Raw genomic sequence first — 21522 nt, forward strand, 5'->3', positions numbered from 1 at the left:
GCTCAAGAACAGTGCGCAGAGAGCTTTATGGAATGGGTTTCCATGGCCGAGCAGCTGCATCCAAGCCATGCATCACCAAGTGCAATGCAAAGCATCGGATGCAGTGGTGTAAAGCACGCCGCCACTGGACTCTAGAGCAGTGGAGACGCGTTCTCTGGAGTGACGAATCGCGCTTCTCCATCTGGCAATCTGATGGATGAGTCTGGGTTTGGCGGTTGCCAGGAGAACGGTACTTGTCTGACTGCATTGTGCCAAGTGTAAAGTTTGGTGGAGGGGGGATTATGGTGTGGGGTTGTTTTTCAGGAGCTGGGCTTGGCCCCTTAGTTCCAGTGAAAGGAACTCTGAATGCTTCAGCATACCAAGACATTTTGGACAATTCCATGCTCCCAACTTTGTGGGAACAGTTTGGAGCTGGCCCCTTCCTCTTCCAACATGACTATGCACCAGTGCACAAAGCAAGGTCCATAAAGACATGGATGACAGAGTCTGGTGTGGATGAACTTGACTGGCCTGCACAGAGTCTTGACATCAACCCAATAGAACACCTTTGGGATGAATTAGAGCGGAGACTGAGAGCCAGGCCTTCTCGTCCAACATCAGTGCCTGACCTCACAAATGCGCTTCTGGAAGAATGATCAAAAATTCCCATAAACACACTCCTAAACCTTGTGGACAGCCTTCCCAGAAGAGTTGAAGCTGTTATAGCTGCAAAGGGTGGACCGACGTCATATTGAACCCTATGGATTAGGAATGGGATGTCACTTAAGTTCATATGCGAGTCAAGGCAGGTGAGCGAATACTTTTGGCAATATAGTGTATTTCAGATATAATATACTGAGATATTCACGTACCAAATTCTCCTCAATAGCTTGAGTGGGAGAATCTGGAAAAAGTGATGACTGTCCACAGGCCTGCACTGGACCTATACTTACCTGTAACATTAAAAAAACACTCCCAGTTGGCACACAACCTTTAGATTACATGGTATGGTTATGTCTTTTCTATACATACCCTCTGGTGAGGAGCAGGTCTGTCGCCAGCTGCAGAAGGCCACACACCTGTACTGGAAAACTGCCATGGCCTTATGAGATTTTTGAGGCTTCAGTAGTAGAAAATCTGTTGAAAATTAACAAATTCTACAGTTATTTTTTTTTTAAATGACCTACGTTTCATTCACAATTTCCATTTTTACCAGCTTAGGCAGTGTTAAAGTTAAATTCAGCATGTTGAATTGAATAATAATAATTAAACCATAATATACAATAATTAAATAAGTAAAAACAAACAACATGCAATTCCGTACAATTTCCAGTCCTCTTAGATTGTAAATCATACATAATAATGCACACTATAATAATACACTATAATGCATAATAATAGTAAACTAAAATGTATAATAATAATACACTATAATGTATAATAATAGTATTGTTATTAAAAAAGAATACTTTAGAGAGTTAAATTAAGACAATTAATGTAGCAAAATGTGAAATTTGTGCAGAGTTGTGCTTTTTATTACTTGAAATACTAATACTACTAATCCTATAATAACAATAATAATAATAATAATAATAATAATAATAATAATAATAATAATAACAACAACAACAATAATAATAATAATAGTGCATGGTCATCTTTATTGAACATGTAGAAATACTGTAAGCAATTAAAAATGTTAATGCAAACTGCTTTCTAACGTACAAGAACATTCCATATATTGGTGAAAAATAAAAACAAAATAAAACAAACTCGGGATAGTCAGCATGGTTCATGTACACATGTATATACAGTATTTGCTTTAGATCTATCTGCAGACATATACAGACTTATTCATTTGTAAAAATCTACAGTATTTACTATGCATCATTTACTGTTTGCTGTTTCGAAGAAGGAAATATTTATCACTCAGCACAGTTAGCTGGCTAGTTTGTTGCTAACCAAAGATAAAGATGGAGATGTCCATGGTCACACCTCAAGAGCATGGAGGTTGAAAATCCATCAATCGCGGCTCTGACTTCCAACCTTCCACTTCAGAAGTCAAATTCAGCATTATACATGATACATTAAAATTCTCAGCATTATACATGTCTAAGGAAACTGGAAAAGTATTAACAAGAACTGTTTTTAAGCATCCATTCACATGTGATCCAAGGCTCTCTGCTGGTATTGCTCTAATTAAAATAATCCCAAAATAATTTGGTACATGATGAAAAGGTAGTCCCACCAGCTTTGCATGTTTCATGTTCAAATATGTCACATGAGAAGTCAAACCATCTGATCTGAAGGATCCACCAATGCTGATGCTGCTGATCACTCATTACAGAGTTACAGTTAAAAAAATTACAGTAGATCTTTTGTACTAAAAAGGACATCATACAGAGGCACAGGACCCAGGATTTAAACCCTCATATCGCCTTCTTCTTCAGTCCGAACACAGCGGCGATCAGCACCAGCTCACAGACGGCAGGAATGACACTGTAAGAGAGAACGAGAAAAGGATCTAAGTTGTTCTCATGCACACAAACTACACTGATCATAACTAAATAGGGTTGTAACGATACATTGTGACATGATGTATAGTGGAAATCAGCGTTCTATTAATTCTGCATTAAATGCAGCTACACTGATTGAACACCAGGAGTCCTGATCTGTTCAACCTATATCCTTAAAATATATATAGAGCACGCTGGTCACATGATCGCATTCTTTCATGAAAAGTTTGAACCTCAACATTAATCATTTCACAGTTCTGGATCATAATAAATGGCATGTATTACATGTCTACACAACCACATTATAACTATTAAAACAAGCTCTTCGGGAGTTTTCAAAATACATTTGTCTCATTCTGCCCATGAAAGTGGATGAAGAAGGCAGGCATTTTAGCTGAATTTGACCTCTGTCACTGGTCAAAAATGGCGAGTCAGGCATTAGGTTTCAATCCATAATTTTCCCCATGTCAGAGACTTTTTTTGTGTGTGAATTTATTGGGTATACGGTAAAATACGGTAATCTGTAATACATTTGTTTACAATATTAAGCCTCTGTTTATAGCAATTAATCTATTTATTTCCTTTTTTCCACAATTAAAAATGCACGCTGTTTACAATTAAGACATTTTAATTTATAGACTTTTTGTTTATAATTTTTCATCAGCATAAAACCTATTCAAAATAGTCTGAGATCAAATGTGAATCGTCAAAAACTCTCAACGTCTACAGCAGACTGACGTGTGGTGTTCTTCTTGCTGACCTGCAGAATGCGAAGATTATCCAGTAAACCCAACATTCCCATTGTTGAGTGACGAAGAAAGACAGAGAGACTGATGCGCTGCAGTGACACGCCATAGCTGGAGAGACAAGCTCAGGAAAAATACGACACACATTTTAGAATAATTGCCGAGAAGAGTAGACTGGTTAGACACTGGGTAGCATATTCACACTTTTAGATCAACTTGTCTGCTTGATCTAGTCAGTTTTTTATGTTGCACTTGTCCACTTCTGTGTCTGCGGGGAATAGGAACGTTTGCTTAAATATGGCAAGACACGCATGTGTTTCGGATGACATCAGTAAGGATACACAGCACTCCTTGGTTACTGTTGAACATCGAGACACCGGAGAAGAATCCAAACAATTCAATGGCAAATAGACACAGAGTTACTGAGAGAGCGATAATCATCCTGAGGGCAAAAACAGAGAGCATCATTTTAATTATTCTGACATTCAAAATTCAATTTGGGTCTTAAGATGTGTTGATAATCGGGACAAGATCCGTTTCATCAGCACTTCAGAACATCATTCGGCTGAAGATACTGTCCTGTAGCAAACATTTTCCTGTCAGAATTTTGTATGATGACTTAATGGATACAAAGAGCCAGCTAACATAATACAACCTGACAGGAAATCTTAACAGCAGCGTAATGTGACCATAGATTTTGGTGAACCAGGATGACATCAACAAACGAATTCATTTTACTATAGAAATAAAGACTATTGTCTTGCTTGCCAGTTTATTAACATTTTCAGCCCAACTAAGTGTCAAAAAAACCTCTTTTTCTCAGTCTTTGTGTGTCTAAACAAGGTCCCCGTAAAGCACCTGCATGTCTGATGCACGAATATTATCCTCTCCATATCCCACCTTTCCATTTTGTTATATAACTTGCCAGAGAAATGGTTCTGTACATCATAATCCCACTGTGTGCACTTATACTTCATCTTTGTCCATCAGGACATAATTTTTAAGCCGTTTTAAACTTTCAACCCTGTCATTAAACGTCCTGTCTGTTGCCTCTCCTCAACTACAAATGTTCATAGAGTGAGCAAGGGGCAGCATGACTCCTGCCCCAGTGGGTTTCACTCAGCGCTTGTTTGTTGCAGCTACAATAATTTTTTACCACATGGTACAATAATAACTCTATAGAGGTGAATGGGACAGTGAGCATACTGTCCCATGGAAGCTCATAGCAACATTTTTAAATTGTTGGTCACTTCAAAGAGGTACTTAGCATTTGTACAGAATTTAATATGTAGGAAGGACTTGGTAATGATGAACATTTGTTGATATACAGTATGTGGTGGTGATCTATGTGTCCTACTACTTTTCTTGGGCTGCCACTGTATCTTAGACAATTATTCTGCTGATTATTGGCGGGTGTTTTTTACCGGTTGTCCTCAGTTGTGTACTGCTCCTCTGTGAAGTCCAGCGGTAAGCATGATTTAACATTGTTTCCCTGTAAAACACAGTAATGTTAAGCTGATACGATATTGCAACCTGGGATCAGTCTGCACAAATACATGAATACATTACTTCATATCCAGAGAGGCAAAGTTAAAGTCAAAGTTAAAGTTCAAGTCAAATCACAGGCTTTAGTAAATTCATTCTGTAGTAACGGCTGACACAAGAACTTGTACAGAAGACCCTTCATATAAAAGGTGTATTTCTATGATATGGTGCACTTTCCTGTGAGAAGGCATTTATGTGGCATTAAGGATCTTCAGTTTCAGTACCAGAAAAGCTGGTCCTTTTAGGTAAGTCTTTAGGACAAAGGAGTTTGCACTTAGTGGTAATGTGTTTTTTGCCTTATTAACTCAGAGAGAGAGGGGGGGGGTAAAGATGTTGACATGACTATATTTAACTGTTTTGATGTAACTTAACATTAAACATTACTGTGGTCTGAGAGAAGGAGAAAATAAAATCCTTTTGTACCAGGAAAATGATCATCATTAACTCAAATTCTCAACTGGATTAGGTTCCTATAACAGAAAGTGTTTTTATTTTTATCATTATAGCAGTTTTCATTACAGTTTCATTACATTCGATACAGTTATCATTATCACATTTTTAGCAAATATAGAAACAGTGAGAAATATAGAAATCTGGTGAATGTGTGTGTGTGTGTGTGTGTTTACCCGGGACCAGAAGATAGTGATGACCATCACAAGGTGAGCGGTGAGGATGAGAAACCGAGCTGGGACGAGGCTGTTTATCACTGACATGTCCAAAAAAAAGCCAAAAGGGTCATTCTGGTAAAAATAAAATAAGCAAGCCAATGTTACCACCATTGTTGCAGACCAAATACACACTTTCTTGTCATCTCTCAGCAGGATTCATTGCAAAAATTGTTCAGAAATAGTTTGAAAAACATGAAAAAGAGTTCAGGGTGTTGACTACACCCTTTTATGGAAATGGTATTGCCTGATAGCTGTGGCGTCTTTCAGCAGAATAATGCACCGTGCCACAAAGAAAAAAAATGGTTCATGAATGGTTTGATGAGCTCAACAATGAGTTTTAGGTGTTGACTTGGCCTCCAAATTCCCCAAATCTCAATCCAATCAAGCATCTGTGGGACGTGCTGGACAAACAAGCCCGATCCATGCAGGCCCCACCTTGCAACTTACAGGACTTAAAGGATCTGCTGCTAACATCTTGGTGCCAGATACCACAGCACACCTTCAGGGATCTAGTAGAGACCATGCCTCGACGGGTCAGGGCTGTTCTGGCAGCAAAAGGGGGACTAACACAATATTATGCCAGTGGTCATAATGTTAAGGCTGACCGGTGTATATATGAGCCCCACTACACAACTTACAGGACCACAGCAGACCGTGAACACCCCACAAAAACATGAAAAAGAGTTCAGGGTGTCCACTTGGCCTCTAGATCCCAATTCTATAGAGCATCTGTGGGATGTGCTGGAAAAGGCTGATCCATGGTGGCTCCATCTAGACAACTTATAGGACTTAAAAGATCTGCTGCCAACATCTTGGTGCCAGATACCACAGCACATCTTCAGGGATCTAGTGGAGCCCATGCCTCGACAGGTCAGGGCTGTTTTGGGATCAACACAATGTTATGCAGGTGGTCATAATGTTATGGCTGATCGGTGTATATATATATGGGCCCCACTTCGCAACTTACAGGACTTAAAGGATACTTTTGATAGATACTGACCACTGCAGACCGGGAACACCCCACAAACATGAAAAAAATGAAAAAGACTTCAGGGTGTTGACTTCCCAATCCCAATCCTATCGAGCATCTGTGGGATGTGCTGGACAAAGTCTGACCCATGGAGGCTCCATCTCACAGCTTATAGGACTGAATCTTCTGCTGATATATTGGTGTAATATTTAGGCAGAAGTTATTTAGTGAACTTTATCAGGCTGTGGATACGTAATGTGTAATAATCGAATTCCGACGACATGATCTCGTTTGCACTCGTTATTAAGTGATGACCATGCAGTATTTTAGTTTTAATTTTTAAACAAGGGACATAATAACCGGTTATGTATTTCGTTAACTTAATAAAGGTCTTCAAACCAACAGCTAAAGCTCTGTTTAGGTCACAGACTTACCAGGTTGATTGCAGTTAGTTTAGTTTTCAGTTATTCACGTAGCCGCAGTTATAATACATTAATACTCCATATCATACATGCAGCGTTCACAGTCACGTTAAAACGGAGTATTTAGCAACAGAATTAGCAGAAAGCGTCTCTCTTGCCCGTTACTACAGCAACACTGGTTTCTTCGTGGTCAATGTGCTTAATGTGATCCCTATCTCCCCCTGCTGGACAGGAGACGCCTGGAAGCTCAGCGCAAAGGCTCACGTGTGTTCCAATACTTTTGACACCCGCGACACTTTACAGGCATCTAAAGTATTGGAAAAGGTTTTGGGCATTTGGGGGGGGAAAAGGAAAAAAAAAATTACCATTATGAGTCTTTTTAAATAAGAATGACACTTTGACATAAGTCAAAACTGTAAGGTAGTGATTTGCTTCTTTCTTTCTTTCTTTCTAGACTAGAATACAAAAAGTAGGTCTGTGAAATCATAGAAATGCCAGAGACACTCATAGATAGTGCATACATAACCGTTCAACATAAAACAACCAAACAACAAGGTGCCATGGGCACACAAACACCCTATTCTGTGTGTATGTGTGTTGGAGGAAGCAATAGACTTTATGCTGTGTCTAGTTTGATCAGTAAGAATAATTAGATTGATTATACACTGATCAGCCATAACATTATGAGCAATGGTAACAGGTGAATTAAGTGAATAACACTGATTAGCTCCTCATCATGGCACCTGTTGGTGGGTGGGATATATTCTCTCAAATTCTCACTCAAATCCTTACACTTGTCCATTTTTCCTGCTTCTAACACATCAACTTTGAGGACAAAATGTTCACTTGCTGCCTCTAATATATCCCACCCGCTAACAGGTGCCATGATGAGGAGATCATCAGTGTTATTCACTTCACCTGTCACTGGTCACAATGTTATGCCTGATTGGTGCAGATACACGTCTTCAGTTAAAGTTCACATTACATATCAGAATGAAGAAAAATCACTGTGACTTTATCTGTGTCATGAATGTTGAGTTTATAATCTTCTGGGGTTTCCACAGTCACAGATTTTACACAATGGGGGCAGTGGGTGGATTTGATACTAAACTGTGTGTGTGTAGTACTGGGTTTTCATCCAAAGTGTTTTCCTGACTCAATTACTCTGCGACCCTTATGAATATGAAGCACGTGCCGAAGATGAATAAATAATTAGTCAGGACACGTGCACTCAGACCTTACACATTGCTCTGTGGTAGATACACACTTGCAGCTCGATTGGCGCACACAGGCACGTGCGCACGCCGTTTGTAAAATAAGTCCCGCCCCTCACATCTCCGTGCAGTGTTGCCACATGGAGAGCTTTTCATGGACGCCGGATATTTTTTTTTCTTGAACTAGAAAATCTGAAGAAGTTGAACAGGGAGGTAAGAGAATCTGGCAACCGCGCGCACGATCACAGTGGAGTTAAAGAAACTTTACGCACGGTCAAGGTGGAGTACATAATCCCCACGCGCGCACACACACCATGGAGAAACGCGCACCACAGGACACCCATTCTTGACCCCCCGGCTGAAAGCAGGCAGTTGGATGGACACGCTCCGAGCCAGATGTTAAGTGGGAAATGCCAGCCGTTGAGCGGCTCGCGATGCTTCGGAACGGGAGTCAGGTGAACGGCTCCACCGCTGGAGAGCACGCGCTCCACAGACCGCCGTGGGTCACCACAACGCTCGGCTGCTTCCTCATCTTCACCATCCTGGTGGATATTTTGGGAAACCTGTTTTGTGATTTTCTCCGTCTACAAGAAACTTCGGAACGCCGGTAAGTGACCCGCTCCAGAGCTTCCATGCTGCATGCTCTCATGTCCAGAACCACCTCATTCAATTATATTAACTCATTTATTCAGTCTTGGATGGTTCATTCATTCACCTGGTTTCTCTTCTTACGTCATTTACTCATTTTAAATACAACATGCTGTTATTCATTCATTCATTCATTCATTCATTCATTCTGATTCATTTAATTACTCATAAGTTTGCTTCATTTAGTTCCGTTTGGTTTTAATTCATTCACTCAGTTTATCCAGGACAAGCTGCAATACATTTGGTGTTGATTCATTCATTTATTTCTATTTATTGCATTATCAATGATTACATACACTATATTGCCAAAAGTATTCGCTCACCCATCCAAATAATCAGAATCAGGTGTTCCAATCACTTCCATGGCCACAGGTGTATAAAATCAAGCACCTAAGCATGCAGACTGTTTTTACAAACATTTGTGAAAGAATGGGTCGCTCTCAGGAGCTCAGTGAATTCCAGCGTGGAACTGTGATAGGATGCCACCTGTGCAACAAATCCAGTCGTGAAATTTCCTCGCTCCTAAATATTCCACAGTCAACTGTCAGCTGTATTATAAGAACGTGGAAGTGTTTGGGAACGACAGCAACTCAGCCACGAAGTGGTAGGCCACGTAAACTGACGGAGAGGGGTCAGCGGATGCTGAGGTGCATAGTGCGAAGAGGTCACCAACTTTCTGCAGAGTCAATCGCTACAGACCTCCAAACTTCATGTGGCCTTCAGATTAGCTCAAGAACAGTGCGCAGAGAGCTTCATGGAATGGGTTTCCATGGCCGAGCAGCTGCATCCAAGCCATACATCACCAAGTGCAATGCAAAGCGTCGGATGCAGTGGTGTAAAGCACGCCGCCACTGGACTCTAGAGCAGTGGAGACGCATTCTCTGGAGTGAAGAATCGCGCTTCTCCATCTGGCAATCTGATGGACGAGTCTGGGCTTGGCGGTTGCCAGGAGAACGGTACTTGTCTGACTGCATTGTGCCAAGTGTAAAGTTTGGTGGAGGGGGGATTATGGTGTGGGGTTGTTTTTCAGGAGCTGGGCTTGGCCCCTTAGTTCCAGTGAAAGGAACTCTGAATGCTTCAGCATACCAAGACATTTTGGACAATTCCATGCTCCCAACTTTGTGGGAACAGTTTGGAGCTGGCCCCTTCCTCTTCCAACATGACTATGCACCAGTGCACAAAGCAAGGTCCATAAAGACATGGATGACAGAGTCTGGTGTGGATGAACTTGACTGGCCTGCACAGAGTCCTGACCTCAACCCGATAGAACACCTTTGGGATGAATTAGAGCGGAGACTGAGAGCCAGGCCTTCTCGTCCAACATCAGTGTGTGACCTCACAAATGCGCTTCTGGAAGAATGGTCAAAAATTCCCATAAACACACTCCTAAACCTTATGGACAGCCTTCCCAGAAGAGTTGAAGCTGTTATAGCTGCAAAGGGTGGACCGACGTCATATTGAACCCTATGGATTAGGAATGGGATGTCACTTAAGTTCATATGCGAGTCAAGGCAGGTGAGCGAATACTTTTGGCAATATAGTGTAGCCGCTACACTGCAAAACATGTTGGTTAAACTTAGAAACAAAAGTTCACCCTCTGCCTTAAAAACGTGAGTAAACTCAACTTAAATATATGATTTGTTTCAACTCAAGGAAACATGTTTTACATATAGTGTTTAACTAATGATCATTTGTTGTTTCAGCTTTATAACTCTAAGTTGAAACAACTTGCTATGTTCTATTATCAATTTAAAAAACTCACTTTTTCATGTCAAATCCACAAAATCCTCATTTTATTTAAACTTGACTCAACTAATAATGTTAGTTAGCTGAATCAACTTGCATCTTAATATCTCAAGTGTAATGTATAATTCTGTTGCTGATAAAAGATCATCAGTGCGTAACGGTTTGAAAACGTTTTCATCCAGGTAAACACTAATAATTTAATTAAATAATAATTTAATCTTTGAAAACACCTGACCGTGTTTTTAACAATTCATGTAATATTTCTAGGATAAAGGATCTCTCAACAATTTGTTTCTAAGCCCATGTATTCTAGCAGAACAGTGGTCAGGTTTAATTTTCATGACAACTTTTTGCAGGAACTCAAATGAGTACTTCATATTGTGAGGGTCCTCCAGATTAAGGCAGTAGACGGTTCCCATCAGCATAGCAAAGGCAGTAGGCACATCTTTGAGGTGATGTAAAACAATAGTCTCCTCTACCACCACAGCCACATTGAAAATTTCCAGGGGAAAAGCATCATTAAGGACACCTTCATGTCCAATCAAAAGTCCAACACGCATTCTCTTCATGATGGCATCCAGGGTTTCACCATGAACCTAAAACGGAGAGATTTAATCCCAATTTAAACCATGTAATTCTAATCAATGACATGCTATACAGATGGTGAAGATATGAATATCAAATGACCTCTACTAATGCAAATTTTGGGCAAAGATTATGACTAAATTGTTAGTACAGAAAAAACACATACAAATTATGCAAGCTGATACTGTACATTATTAGGAGCTATAAACCAGCATTAGTAAATGCAATATGTGACTGTCTGTGAAAACCAGGCTAAAGTCTCAAAATCAAATTCTGAGATAATGAGCATCAAAGATTGATTTCATCTATAAATATCACAATGATTTCAAATTTGACAATTTAAGATATCAAGGTTATACTTTTACAGAATGTTCTTTACATTATGTAGGATCATTTTATGTAGAGAACAGAAAATCACAAAAAAAGACTTTAGCTGCAATGTAAAAAAAAAAAAAAAAAAAATGTAAACAACCGGAAATATTCCAGCAGCTGGGATGCCAATAACATTTTGTAAAATAACAGGAAAAAACTAACTCGTAAAATTACAGTAATCTTCCATTATTAAAATACGGTTTGTTTATTTTTTATTTTTTTGCTTTAATTTTACATGAGAGATTTTTGTTTGGCTTTTAATGTTTAAAGAACAAAATTTTCTCATGTAAAAACAATGAGGTTAGCTATAAATATGGTCAGACACTGCTATAATACAAATAATGAGCCTTAAAAGTGCAAAACAGTGTTGTAAATTGTTGTTTTGTTAAATCATTTTATTTAAAAAACTTGTAAATTTAATCAATATATCCCAGGATTACTGAGTTTTTACCTGTAATTCTACAAAAAGTGTGTATATTTAAAAAGGTCTGTCATAAAGTATGCCCACCTTTAAAATTGATGTATTTAACCTTACTTGACAAATTACACAATGATGAGATTAGCTTTTCAATAACAGCACACACTTGCTTCCTGTTCTCAACATTTATTTAATTCTGTTGCCCAACAGACCAGAAAAGAAAACAGTTGCACCGCTTTCAACATTCTTGCTTAGAAAACTGTGCAATACTGTATGTAATATCCAACATTTGTTATAAAATAAAAATAATCGTCATTAAATGGCAAAAAAAACTGACCACTTTTAAAGAATGCTTCTTTCTTTCTGCAACTTTTGTTATCAGTGAAAGAACCTTTGGATTGACTACCAGCAGCTTTTTTTAATGTGGTCTTCTCCACTTTTTAACCCTTTTCAGGATTTATCTTGAAAAAGGCATCTGGCAAATTAAATACAAACAACTTCAGTGATTGAAATATTGACTCAACTTTAATATACTCGTTTCATATATTATAAGTCAAATTGGCAGAATAGAGAAAATTTGCACAGAGAATGTTTGTGGTGAGAGTTAGCATGTTCTCCCTGTACCAGAAATACCCTTTATGTCCAAAGAAGTTAGGTTAACTGGTGACTCTGTATTGGCCAAACAACTTTTAGGGAACAGAAGGTAAATTGATGATTGTCTACTCGAAGGTTTCTAAGGTAGTTTTTTGTATCATTATTTTATAAACAAAATCTTAGCAAGATTTTTCTCAAGCTGATGTTAGGTGTGACGTTTGCATTTGGAGCCTGCTGCTACATCTTGACATGAGGATGAATCAGGAATTTAAAAAAACAAAAAAGACATTAAGAAGTAACAATACATTGGTACATTCAGATGTTGACAACCTGGTAGTCCTCTAATGACCAGTGTAGTGAATGACAGTTGGAATAGTGAAAAAAAAACTTTCAACAGATCAGGAACACTATCCAGGATGTGTGTTAAAGATAACCACAAAGAGCAACTGTTTTTTGTAGATGGACAATATTAGAAAGACCTCTGAATTAATTGGGTTGGATTATATTCAAAGTGCAAACTGCAGCCTTCCTAATTGCCACCAACTTGAATCAATCGCTCTCTGACAGAGTCTCATAGGTAGGGTCTGTTGCACAGCTCTGCATTAGATTATAGAGCTTTAACTATATCTGTTTTGATGTATAAAATTGACTTCTGCTTTCTTACCTCTGCAAGAACTCCAATGTTGCTCCTTGGGCTGCTGGGTAGGAGATGTTCAGGCAGTAGTAGGAGGCAAACAACAGCATCACTGAAGACAATAATATGGCTATTCACAATGGTTTGGTCCACAGATAACATGAAGTACTCAGCTTCCAAAGGAGAATTTCTTGGTGTACACATACAGAAGAGACAGAAAACTGTTACTTTGTGACAAACTTGAGCTCAAAGACCATCAAGTCCAACAATTATTAAATGTAATTTTACTTTACAAACTGACTGAACTGTATATTGCAAAACCCATCAACCTTCACCTAAATTGTTATGTAAGCATTATTGTCCAACACACATTACAAAAGGATTTATTTTTTTATTTTTTTTACATACAGTGATATGAATTATGGACTGATCAGCATATTACTAAAATTGATCAAATTACAGACATGAATCTCTTACCAGCTTAAATTTAATCAAACACGTTTTCAATGAATAAGCAGTCTAAACCCATACTAAGAAAAGCCACCAATGACATCAAACCAGTTCAACCAACCAGTCACACCACAGTCCAGCCCCAAAGTGCAAATTCAGAGAAATCTGTGTTATGTATTAAAAAAAAATCATTTACTGCTGTCTGGCAAGCTGCTGGCTCACTGAAATATTTTATCTGCATGCCTGTAGCCTGAGCTCATCATACATTCATTTTGCATGAATGTCTTTAACTCATGCCATCATGTCAGAGCATAACAACTACCCCTTTAAAGACCAATACAACAATAGTACAGTAAAAAAAAAAAAAAAAATCAAACGTACGAACATCTGATCCTTCTCCTCATTGAAATGCCTGAGAAGTAGTTGATGGAACCCAGCAGCATTGACATCTGCAATATTTTTTGCTTGATGTTTCCATTTCTGTGAAGATGGTTTCCATCTTCCCCATCTTGTCACTAGACTTGAGGTATGATACAACTCTGGCACATTTATTTGCTATGGCTTTGTCATCAATGTCCAGGCCTGTAAGCTCTTTAAAATGTGTCCTCATGCCAACTGTCTCAAATAAATATGGCCATTCCTTTGTCAAATCAGACGTCTCAATTCCACTGATAATGTCTTTTCTCTGAGTGAAGAAGGTGGCCTTCATCATATTCTCAATACCCTTGATGTCATGGCATCTTTCTTTTTACATTTTCTTTAACTGTTCTTGTGCATCTTTTTGAGATTTAGGTGTTTCATCAGGTGGTATCTGCACTGGTTGCCAGTTTATACATCCATAGGTGTCTAGTCTTCTTCTCCTGGATGGGGTATCCTTTCCTTCACTGGTTCCAGTAGCTTGTCTTTTCAAGAAAAGTGAAGTGGTTCCTCTCCTCAAGTTATCCACTCTGCTCATCATTTGTTTTGTGATTGAATCATACCCACTGCCTACAATTTCACCTTCAATGACATCTCTAAATGCCACAGGATACGCCTTTACCATCTTTCTTGAAATCTCACTAATGTATTTCTTCCTAGGTGTTGGGCATATTAAGATTTCACTAACAATCAGTCGAATTATTTGAAGTCTCTCACTTTTTGTTGGTCGCTTCCTTGTTTCCAGCTTTCTGATGATGGCAGATGGCATCTTCTTCCAAGGAATTTCAAATCTAAAAAGCCAGATGTCATACAGTTGAGAGGGTGTAAAATCCATATTGGAACTAGATGTTGATATCGGCAGATTTGAACTTGAAGAGTTGTAGCAACCTGAAGGGTTGCAGAAGAAACAAACAAAAAACAAAACAAATTAGGCTGCAAATTCAGATGTGACATCAAATTTCCATTGATCAAAGATGTTGCCGGGGACACCATACATTTTGTTCATTAACAGCTAGTGTATGTTCATAATTTCTAATTTGCAGGCCAACCTGGAGACCATTTAATTTACCATTAAATTAACAATAATTATCAGTGCAAAAACTGAAGATTCTGTGCAATAAAAGTGTGTACTCACCAGAAAGGGACATTTTGTCAGGCTGTGTTTGAGGACTGTCACATACTTGTGGTTTTGAAGTGTGAAAGAAGTCTCCTCACTTCCACTGGCTACATAAGGACATGAAGAAGGTCACTCTCTTGGATGTAGTTCAAGTCCTCTAGTTCCTGGACTCCTGAAGAACCTCAAGCAAAGGCTCAAGTTCCTTTTAGTTTTGGAAGAGTTGATTTAATAAAAGAAGGAAGAGCACTCCCTCGATCCATGACTATACAGGAGAGATGAGACTGACCAGTTTAGTTTCTCACATCATTGTTTTTATGTATAACTCAAGTGGCTATTTGTGGTAAAAGGGACTTGAATTACTCTAGCCCATACAATCAATTTAAGGTAAATGCTATAAATTTTATCATCATAAACCAGTGTTAAATTTCCAGATCTCTGGGGTAGTCTGACCCTCACTGATATTGTTCATACATTGGTGTATTTACTGCAGTTTATGTACCAAGTTTATGTGGTGTGCAGCTTTATTTTTGAGACTGTGTTGGGGTGGAGTCAAAAGGTCGAATCTTTGTACAATCTCAATAGCTCCTTATATATATATAACCTAGTGTGTCTTGTTAAAAAAAAATGTAAATAGGGTACTATTATTCTGACAGAGGTGTACGTATAGTCTGGAATGATCTTTACTTTCTTTCCATTTACTGTGTGTCAACAATGCTACGTTTCAGTGAAATGACTCTTGTCCCAAAAAGCTTGTACACAGGTAATGGATAATAATCCACATTGAGTTCTGCTTTTCTGCACTTCATGCTCGGCCTTGGCTCTTTCACTGCATATACACCAAACTCTGGCAAATATGACGCATCATGAGGTGTATTAATGAAGTACACATGCTTCTCCTCCTTCACCAGTATGAGTTCAATTTGTCCAAATTCAGTTGACTTGCCTTGGCTCAAACAGATAAAGAGCCCCTTTTTGTACACTGTACCTCTATAGTTGCCACAATATTGGGTTCCTTGACCAAAGTTGGTCCTACAGCAGTGCGCACTGCATTACTGTACAGTTCAGCATGGAAAGGAGGAGTTCTTCACCACCAATATAGGTGCAAAAAAGGAGCCTGAATGTAGATATGCTTGTAGCAACTGGTGGTTCCTGGCATGAAGCCTCAGTAGGCACCAGTTTTCTGTTGCTTGGCCACCTAGTTTTACACCCTTTTCAGGATCAGATCCTTGGTAACTAAACTGCCTGATTCTAAGATTTAGTTGTGAATATGTGAAGAATTTCTTCACCTTGACAAAGTAGTTGAGGTAAATGGCAAGGTCAGATGGCACTACACCCTCAAACAAATCATGGCCAATACAGGGTGGGAGGCCTAGCTGGCAGACATGGAAAAAATATCAGAGAATTAAAGACATTAAATTTCAAACCTCTGACTTCACATGCATTACCATTTTGCACCTCTTGAACAGTGTCACTGTAGTCTTGCACTGTGCGGATTGGAGCCTGGTGTTCCAAATTGTCTAGCACACTTCTAGTTATATGGCAATAGCGGCAGAAATAGTGACATGTACTAAAGTTTTCTGTGAACCCAAATTATCGCCTGAAATGCAAAAGACTGGTGCCTTCACAATGTTTCCATGTGCATTCAGTTCATTTGTCTCCAGTTCTTTAAGATCTGATATTACTGGAGAGAACACTTTTTCATGGCCAAAATGTTTGAAATCAGCTTCTCTGCACAAAAGCAAAAGCTGCAAGTTGTCAACAGTGGATCGATGAAAAGGATCAAAGTTTGCTAGAGTGAAGTATACCCCAAGAATTTTGTGTTTTTTCTTTGCAGAGCCAAGGGAATTAACCACCTCAAATGCATCTTGATAAAGTATTACCTTTAAGGTGACACCTGGCTCTGTAAACAGATGATTGGATTTGAATACCAATCCATCATTAAAATAGGATGTGTACTCTCGTCAGCTAGAGTGAGTGAAGAGGTTTGTTTTTTAAGTCATATCGTCTTTAAACTGATATTTAAGCAGAGCGCACACGCTGGTTCGTTTAGACTTTATATTTTAACTGTAACTTTATTTTGTGTTTATTATTCGATAAGTTTTGCAATAGTTTAAGCATGTATAGTTTATATATATATATATATATATGTAACGGAGGCTTGCGCTAGGTGCCGTGCAGCGAGTTGTATAAAGCCTGTTTCAACTTGCTTATAAGTCACCTTGCTTTTACTCCCTTTACTCCACTGATCTCAGTAGTATTATAAGCTTAAAATGTTGCTCATGTTGTGCTTAAGTGTGCTATTACTTTTCATACTGATAAGTATTATAGTTTATTTTATATGCATATTAAATGCATTACGGACTTCAGACCGCTACTGTGTGTGTGTGTGTGTGTGTAACGTCAGCTAGAGTGAGGGAAGAGGTTGGAGGTCTTTAAACTGTTCCCAGCGCACACGCTAGTTCGTTTAGACTTCATATTTTAACTGTGACTTTAGTTTGTATATATTATTTGAGAATGTCTTGCAATAGCTTAAGCATGTATAGCTTTTATATTTGTAACCGAGTGCAGCACCAAGTGCTGTGATGTAAACCTCATCTTTATAAGTTAACTTAACAGTGGTGGTTTTCATCCCTTGTGGTACTGTTAGCGCGTCCGCCTGCCATGCTGGAGACCCTGGTTCGAGATGCTGATAAGTATTATAGTTTATTTTAGATGAATTTTTAAATGGAATACAGACTTCAGAGCGCTACTGTGTGTGTGTGTGTGTGAGAGAGAGAGAGAGAGAGAGAGAGAGACGTCAGCTAGAGAAAGGGAAGAGGTTGGACGCATCGTCTTTAAACTGTTCCCAGTGCACACACTAGTTCGTTTAGACTTCATATTTTGACTGTGACTGTAACTCTTGAGTTTTCTGAGTAAGAGAATTGTTATAGATAGTTGCAACACCACCTCCACCACCAGTCTGACGGGGCTCATGCTTATAGAAATATCCCGACGGAGTAGACTCATTCAGACCAATGTGGTCATTTGGTCTAAGCCAGGTTTCAGTAAGGCAGAGTGCAAGACTCTTATTCAATTCAATTTTATTTGTATAGTGCTTTTAACAAAGAGCATTGTCTCAAAGCAGCTTTACATAAGAAACAGACAAACAGTCCTAGATGTTATCCCAAGTGAGCAAGCCTGAGGCGACTGTGGCAAAGAAAAACTCCCTTAGATGGTATGTGGAAGAAACCTTGAGAGGAACCAGACTCAAAAGGGAACCCATCCTCATTTGGGTGACACTGGAGAGTGTGATATGAACAATGTCCTTCCTGCATTCATGTACAGTCAATTGTGTGATGCAGATACAGCATGTGTAGTGTTGTGTAAATTAATAAAGAGATTGTTGTTGTCCACATCGGGTTGGCAGCGTTGCTTTGAATACCCCAGTCCTCACAAAGCCAAACCCGGCTGGAGCTGGTCTATCTCTGGATGCCAATGGAGCTGGCACAATCTCTGTATGCCTCTGGATAGGTGGTAGAAGAAGGGAAACAAGTGGAAAGTAATTAGCATAGCTGCTGTTCATAATATGAGCTGAATTGTGAGAGCTTGTGTGTGCTGGTTTTTGGACCAATAAGTAATATCTCTGTCTTATCATAATGTAATAATAGAAAATTATCAGTAGTCATTCAATCTTTTAAATCTTTATGTTGTTTATGTAGCACCAGGGTCCTGGAGATACGTAGTCTCATTTCACTGTATACTGCATCAGCTATATGTGGTCAAAAGGACAATAAAAGCTTCTTGACTTGATTTGAATGTATACTTTGTTTTAACATTATTTATAAGTTTATCTAGGTGTGTGCTTTAACATATATATTTAATAATATAAATATTGGTAGTTTTTTGTTTATAGATTTCTATTCTTTGTTAGTATTTTATAATAATTTATCACTTATGTATATTGTTATGGTCTGTCTTGTGCTGTATTCTTATCTATGTTAAAAAAAAACAAAAACGAAGACTATTTCTAACAGTAGGTCGTACTGAGGAGACGTATTTTACAGACAATTAAATAATCAAAGCCAACTAACTACACAGGAGTTAGAACATGACTCATTTTGACAGCAGGAATGTTTCAGTTGCCTTTTCTAAACTGAATTTAAATTATATTAATTAATTTAATCCTTGTCTTAATCCGGGTCGCTGTGGAGGGGAGAGGAGAATTGAATTATTTGTGATTTTTTTTTGTAAAAAAGCACTTTTTTTTAAAAATGTACAAAACAGGCACATATAAATCACGTGTCATTCTGTCTCTCCTTTGCTTTCTTCCTTTTCTTCTCTCTCTTTTTTCTTCCTTCCTCTTCTTCCCCACCCGAAACAGACTTGTTCCCCAGGTTGCGCGCGCGCACACACACACTGCACGAAATAGTTTTGATTTTTTTTTTTTAACTTAAAATAAATATGACTAATTGAGTAATAGTATGACTAAATGATTATTTCCTTATTAAAATACATAATTATTGTTAACATGTTAAAGTAGCATTCTTCTCTGGCTAACTGTATTCATTTAAAAATCAAATCAAAACTGTATTTCGTTCGTGTGTGTGTGTGTGCGGGGCGCCGGATAAACGAGTGTGTATGTGGTTACGTAAACTTTCGAAAAGCACGTGACTTGAGGCTGAGCTCTATAAAGTATGACTCGTGCAATAACAAGACATTACAGCTATTGTATAACAGGACTGTGCAATTCAATTTGGCACAAGTGACATTTTTTAGAATTAGATTTTTTTTCATCAACAAAATCAAGTTTTGGGCTTAACAGGCATGCGGTCTCTTAAGATTTAGCATCAAATAGAAGTGAGCTTTACCTTGTGACTGACAGACACGGGTTCCATAATGTCCTCAGAGACACAAAAATATTATACTAGGATGCTCACGAGAATCAAAATTGTCGGGCTCTCTCTCTCTAGTTTAATATTTTTGATAGATACAGGCAATAAGTCATATTTCAATGATATTCTGCTTGAGCGACATAACATAACAATCCATGTAACATCATTTAATTGAGTTTGATCAGATAGATAGATAGATAATAAGGTAATGATTAATGATCATGTTTTTAGCAGCAACACACCTTATTGAATTATTTAACATCCACTTTTAACCTTTTTAGCTTTAGAACATCTTTAACTAGAACATGACCTTGAATTTCTACGTTTTTTACACAGTACTTGTGTCTTGTTGACCAGAATAGGCTTTTAAACAGGAAATAACAGGATTTTATATCAAAACCATTTCTTTTTCAATCTCAACATCACTCATTTGTGCCGATTCTAGGGTTAGTAATGGCACAGACCAAGCTAGCGATTAGCATTAGCGGTTAGCAGATAAAACATGTCATTTATTTATTTGCAATGATACAAAAAGACACCAAAGCATGTAAACATTAGACATCATTCTCACAAACCCCCGACTGGTTTTTATGAAAAGTACCTAGACAACAATATCAAGTATGGTGTCATTTCATCTTACCATATTAGCCACAGCTACAAGTAGTGAGCTAAAAGTCAACATGCTATACAGTCCCCGGGCTTTCGGCAAGAAAAGTAGACCAATATTTCATACAATTTACAAAAAGTTCTAGTTCATTCACTTTAATTCAAAAACAATTCTTTTTCAATCTCAACATCACTTACCTGTGCCAATCCAAGGCTTGGTAGTGGCACAGACCAAGCTAGTGATTAGCAGCATTAAGGACCGGATTACAATAGTTCCGTGGAAATAAGTCAATAAATCCAGAAATAATCTTAGCTTTACTGCCGAGCCACAGGCCCTAAGTCAAAGCTGGCCTCTGAGCGGTCATAACACGATGAATCGATGGAAGAAGTCGATGGATACTGCCACTCATTACACAGGAGACGATAAGAAACCGTTTTTTGACGGCTAAAATGTACAGAGCACATTGCTGAACATAGAAAGCTGAGAAGAGCGCAATCAACAAGGTGCAGTGGGACACGCCCACAATGGAATACTGGAATAAAAATGCCATTTCAAATTCGTTCCTTTAGAAAATAATGAAATACTAGTCCTCGCCATGTCTAGTAGTCTGTGTATAAATGTTTAAAGGATGGAAAAAAAAGTGTATTTTTAGAAAAGTGTGTATTTTTGTAAATCTACCGTCATCGTGTTGTGGATCTCTTTTTCGTACTATAAATACAGTAAATTCTTTTGTATTATTGTTATTATTACATCATACAAGCACTCATGCCAACCTACTAGTTATAGACTATGAGCTAGTAATGAGATGACTTGGTTATTAGTCATAGGCTACTAACTATAGGCTATGAGCTAGCAATGACATGGCTCGGTTATTAGTCATAGGTTAATAACTATAGGCTATGAGCTAGCAATGAGACGGCTATAGGCTGTGAGCTAGCAATGACGTGGCTCGGTTATTAGTCATAGGTTAATAACTATAGGCTATGAGCTAGCAATGAGACGG

General features: G+C 38.4%; 2 protein-coding genes across 4 annotated transcripts in view; one reads left to right on the plus strand and one right to left on the minus strand.

Moving 5' to 3' along the window:
- Nucleotides 1–1620: 1620 nt before the first annotated feature.
- tmem107 (transmembrane protein 107) lies at nucleotides 1621–7029 on the minus strand. Of its 2 annotated transcripts, none has more exons than XM_058406617.1 (6): nucleotides 6859–7029; nucleotides 5413–5526; nucleotides 4666–4733; nucleotides 3583–3683; nucleotides 3256–3352; nucleotides 1621–2478 (listed from the first exon to the last, which is right to left on the minus strand). In XM_058406617.1, exons 2-6 carry the CDS (start codon nucleotides 5497–5499, stop codon nucleotides 2409–2411), a joined length of 423 nt encoding a protein of 140 aa, XP_058262600.1. In that variant the 5' UTR covers nucleotides 5500–5526; nucleotides 6859–7029; the 3' UTR covers nucleotides 1621–2408. The 2 variants fall into 2 exon arrangements, with proteins under 2 accessions (XP_058262600.1, XP_058262609.1); XM_058406626.1 differs by lacking the exon at nucleotides 6859–7029 and adding an exon at nucleotides 5210–5256.
- Nucleotides 7030–8157: 1128 nt separating this feature from the next.
- Nucleotides 8158–21522, plus strand: part of LOC131362533 (serine/threonine-protein kinase pim-3-like) — a 36161-nt gene continuing 22796 nt past the window's right edge. For both annotated transcript variants that reach the window (XM_058404579.1, XM_058404598.1), the window contains exon 1: nucleotides 8158–8667. The gene's annotated coding sequence lies outside the window, so the exon portion shown is untranslated. The remainder of the gene's footprint in view (nucleotides 8668–21522) is intronic.

The sequence above is a fragment of the Hemibagrus wyckioides genome, linkage group LG02 (genome assembly GCF_019097595.1).
Source record: "Hemibagrus wyckioides isolate EC202008001 linkage group LG02, SWU_Hwy_1.0, whole genome shotgun sequence".
Classification (NCBI taxonomy): domain Eukaryota; kingdom Metazoa; phylum Chordata; class Actinopteri; order Siluriformes; family Bagridae; genus Hemibagrus; species Hemibagrus wyckioides.

What these genes read in the sequence shown, in the direction of transcription:
- tmem107 (XM_058406617.1), bottom strand. Translation starts at nt 5,499, where the DNA reads ATGTCAGTGATAAACAGCCTCGTCCCAGCTCGGTTTCTCATCCTCACC. An exon ending in TACACAACTGAGGACAACCG is followed by an intron (nt 3,684 to 4,665) that starts GTAAAAAACACC and finishes TTTTGCCCTCAG; the next exon opens with GATGATTATCGCTCTCTCAG. An exon ending in CAGTAACCAAGGAGTGCTGT is followed by an intron (nt 3,353 to 3,582) that starts GTATCCTTACTG and finishes TTGTCTCTCCAG; the next exon opens with CTATGGCGTGTCACTGCAGC.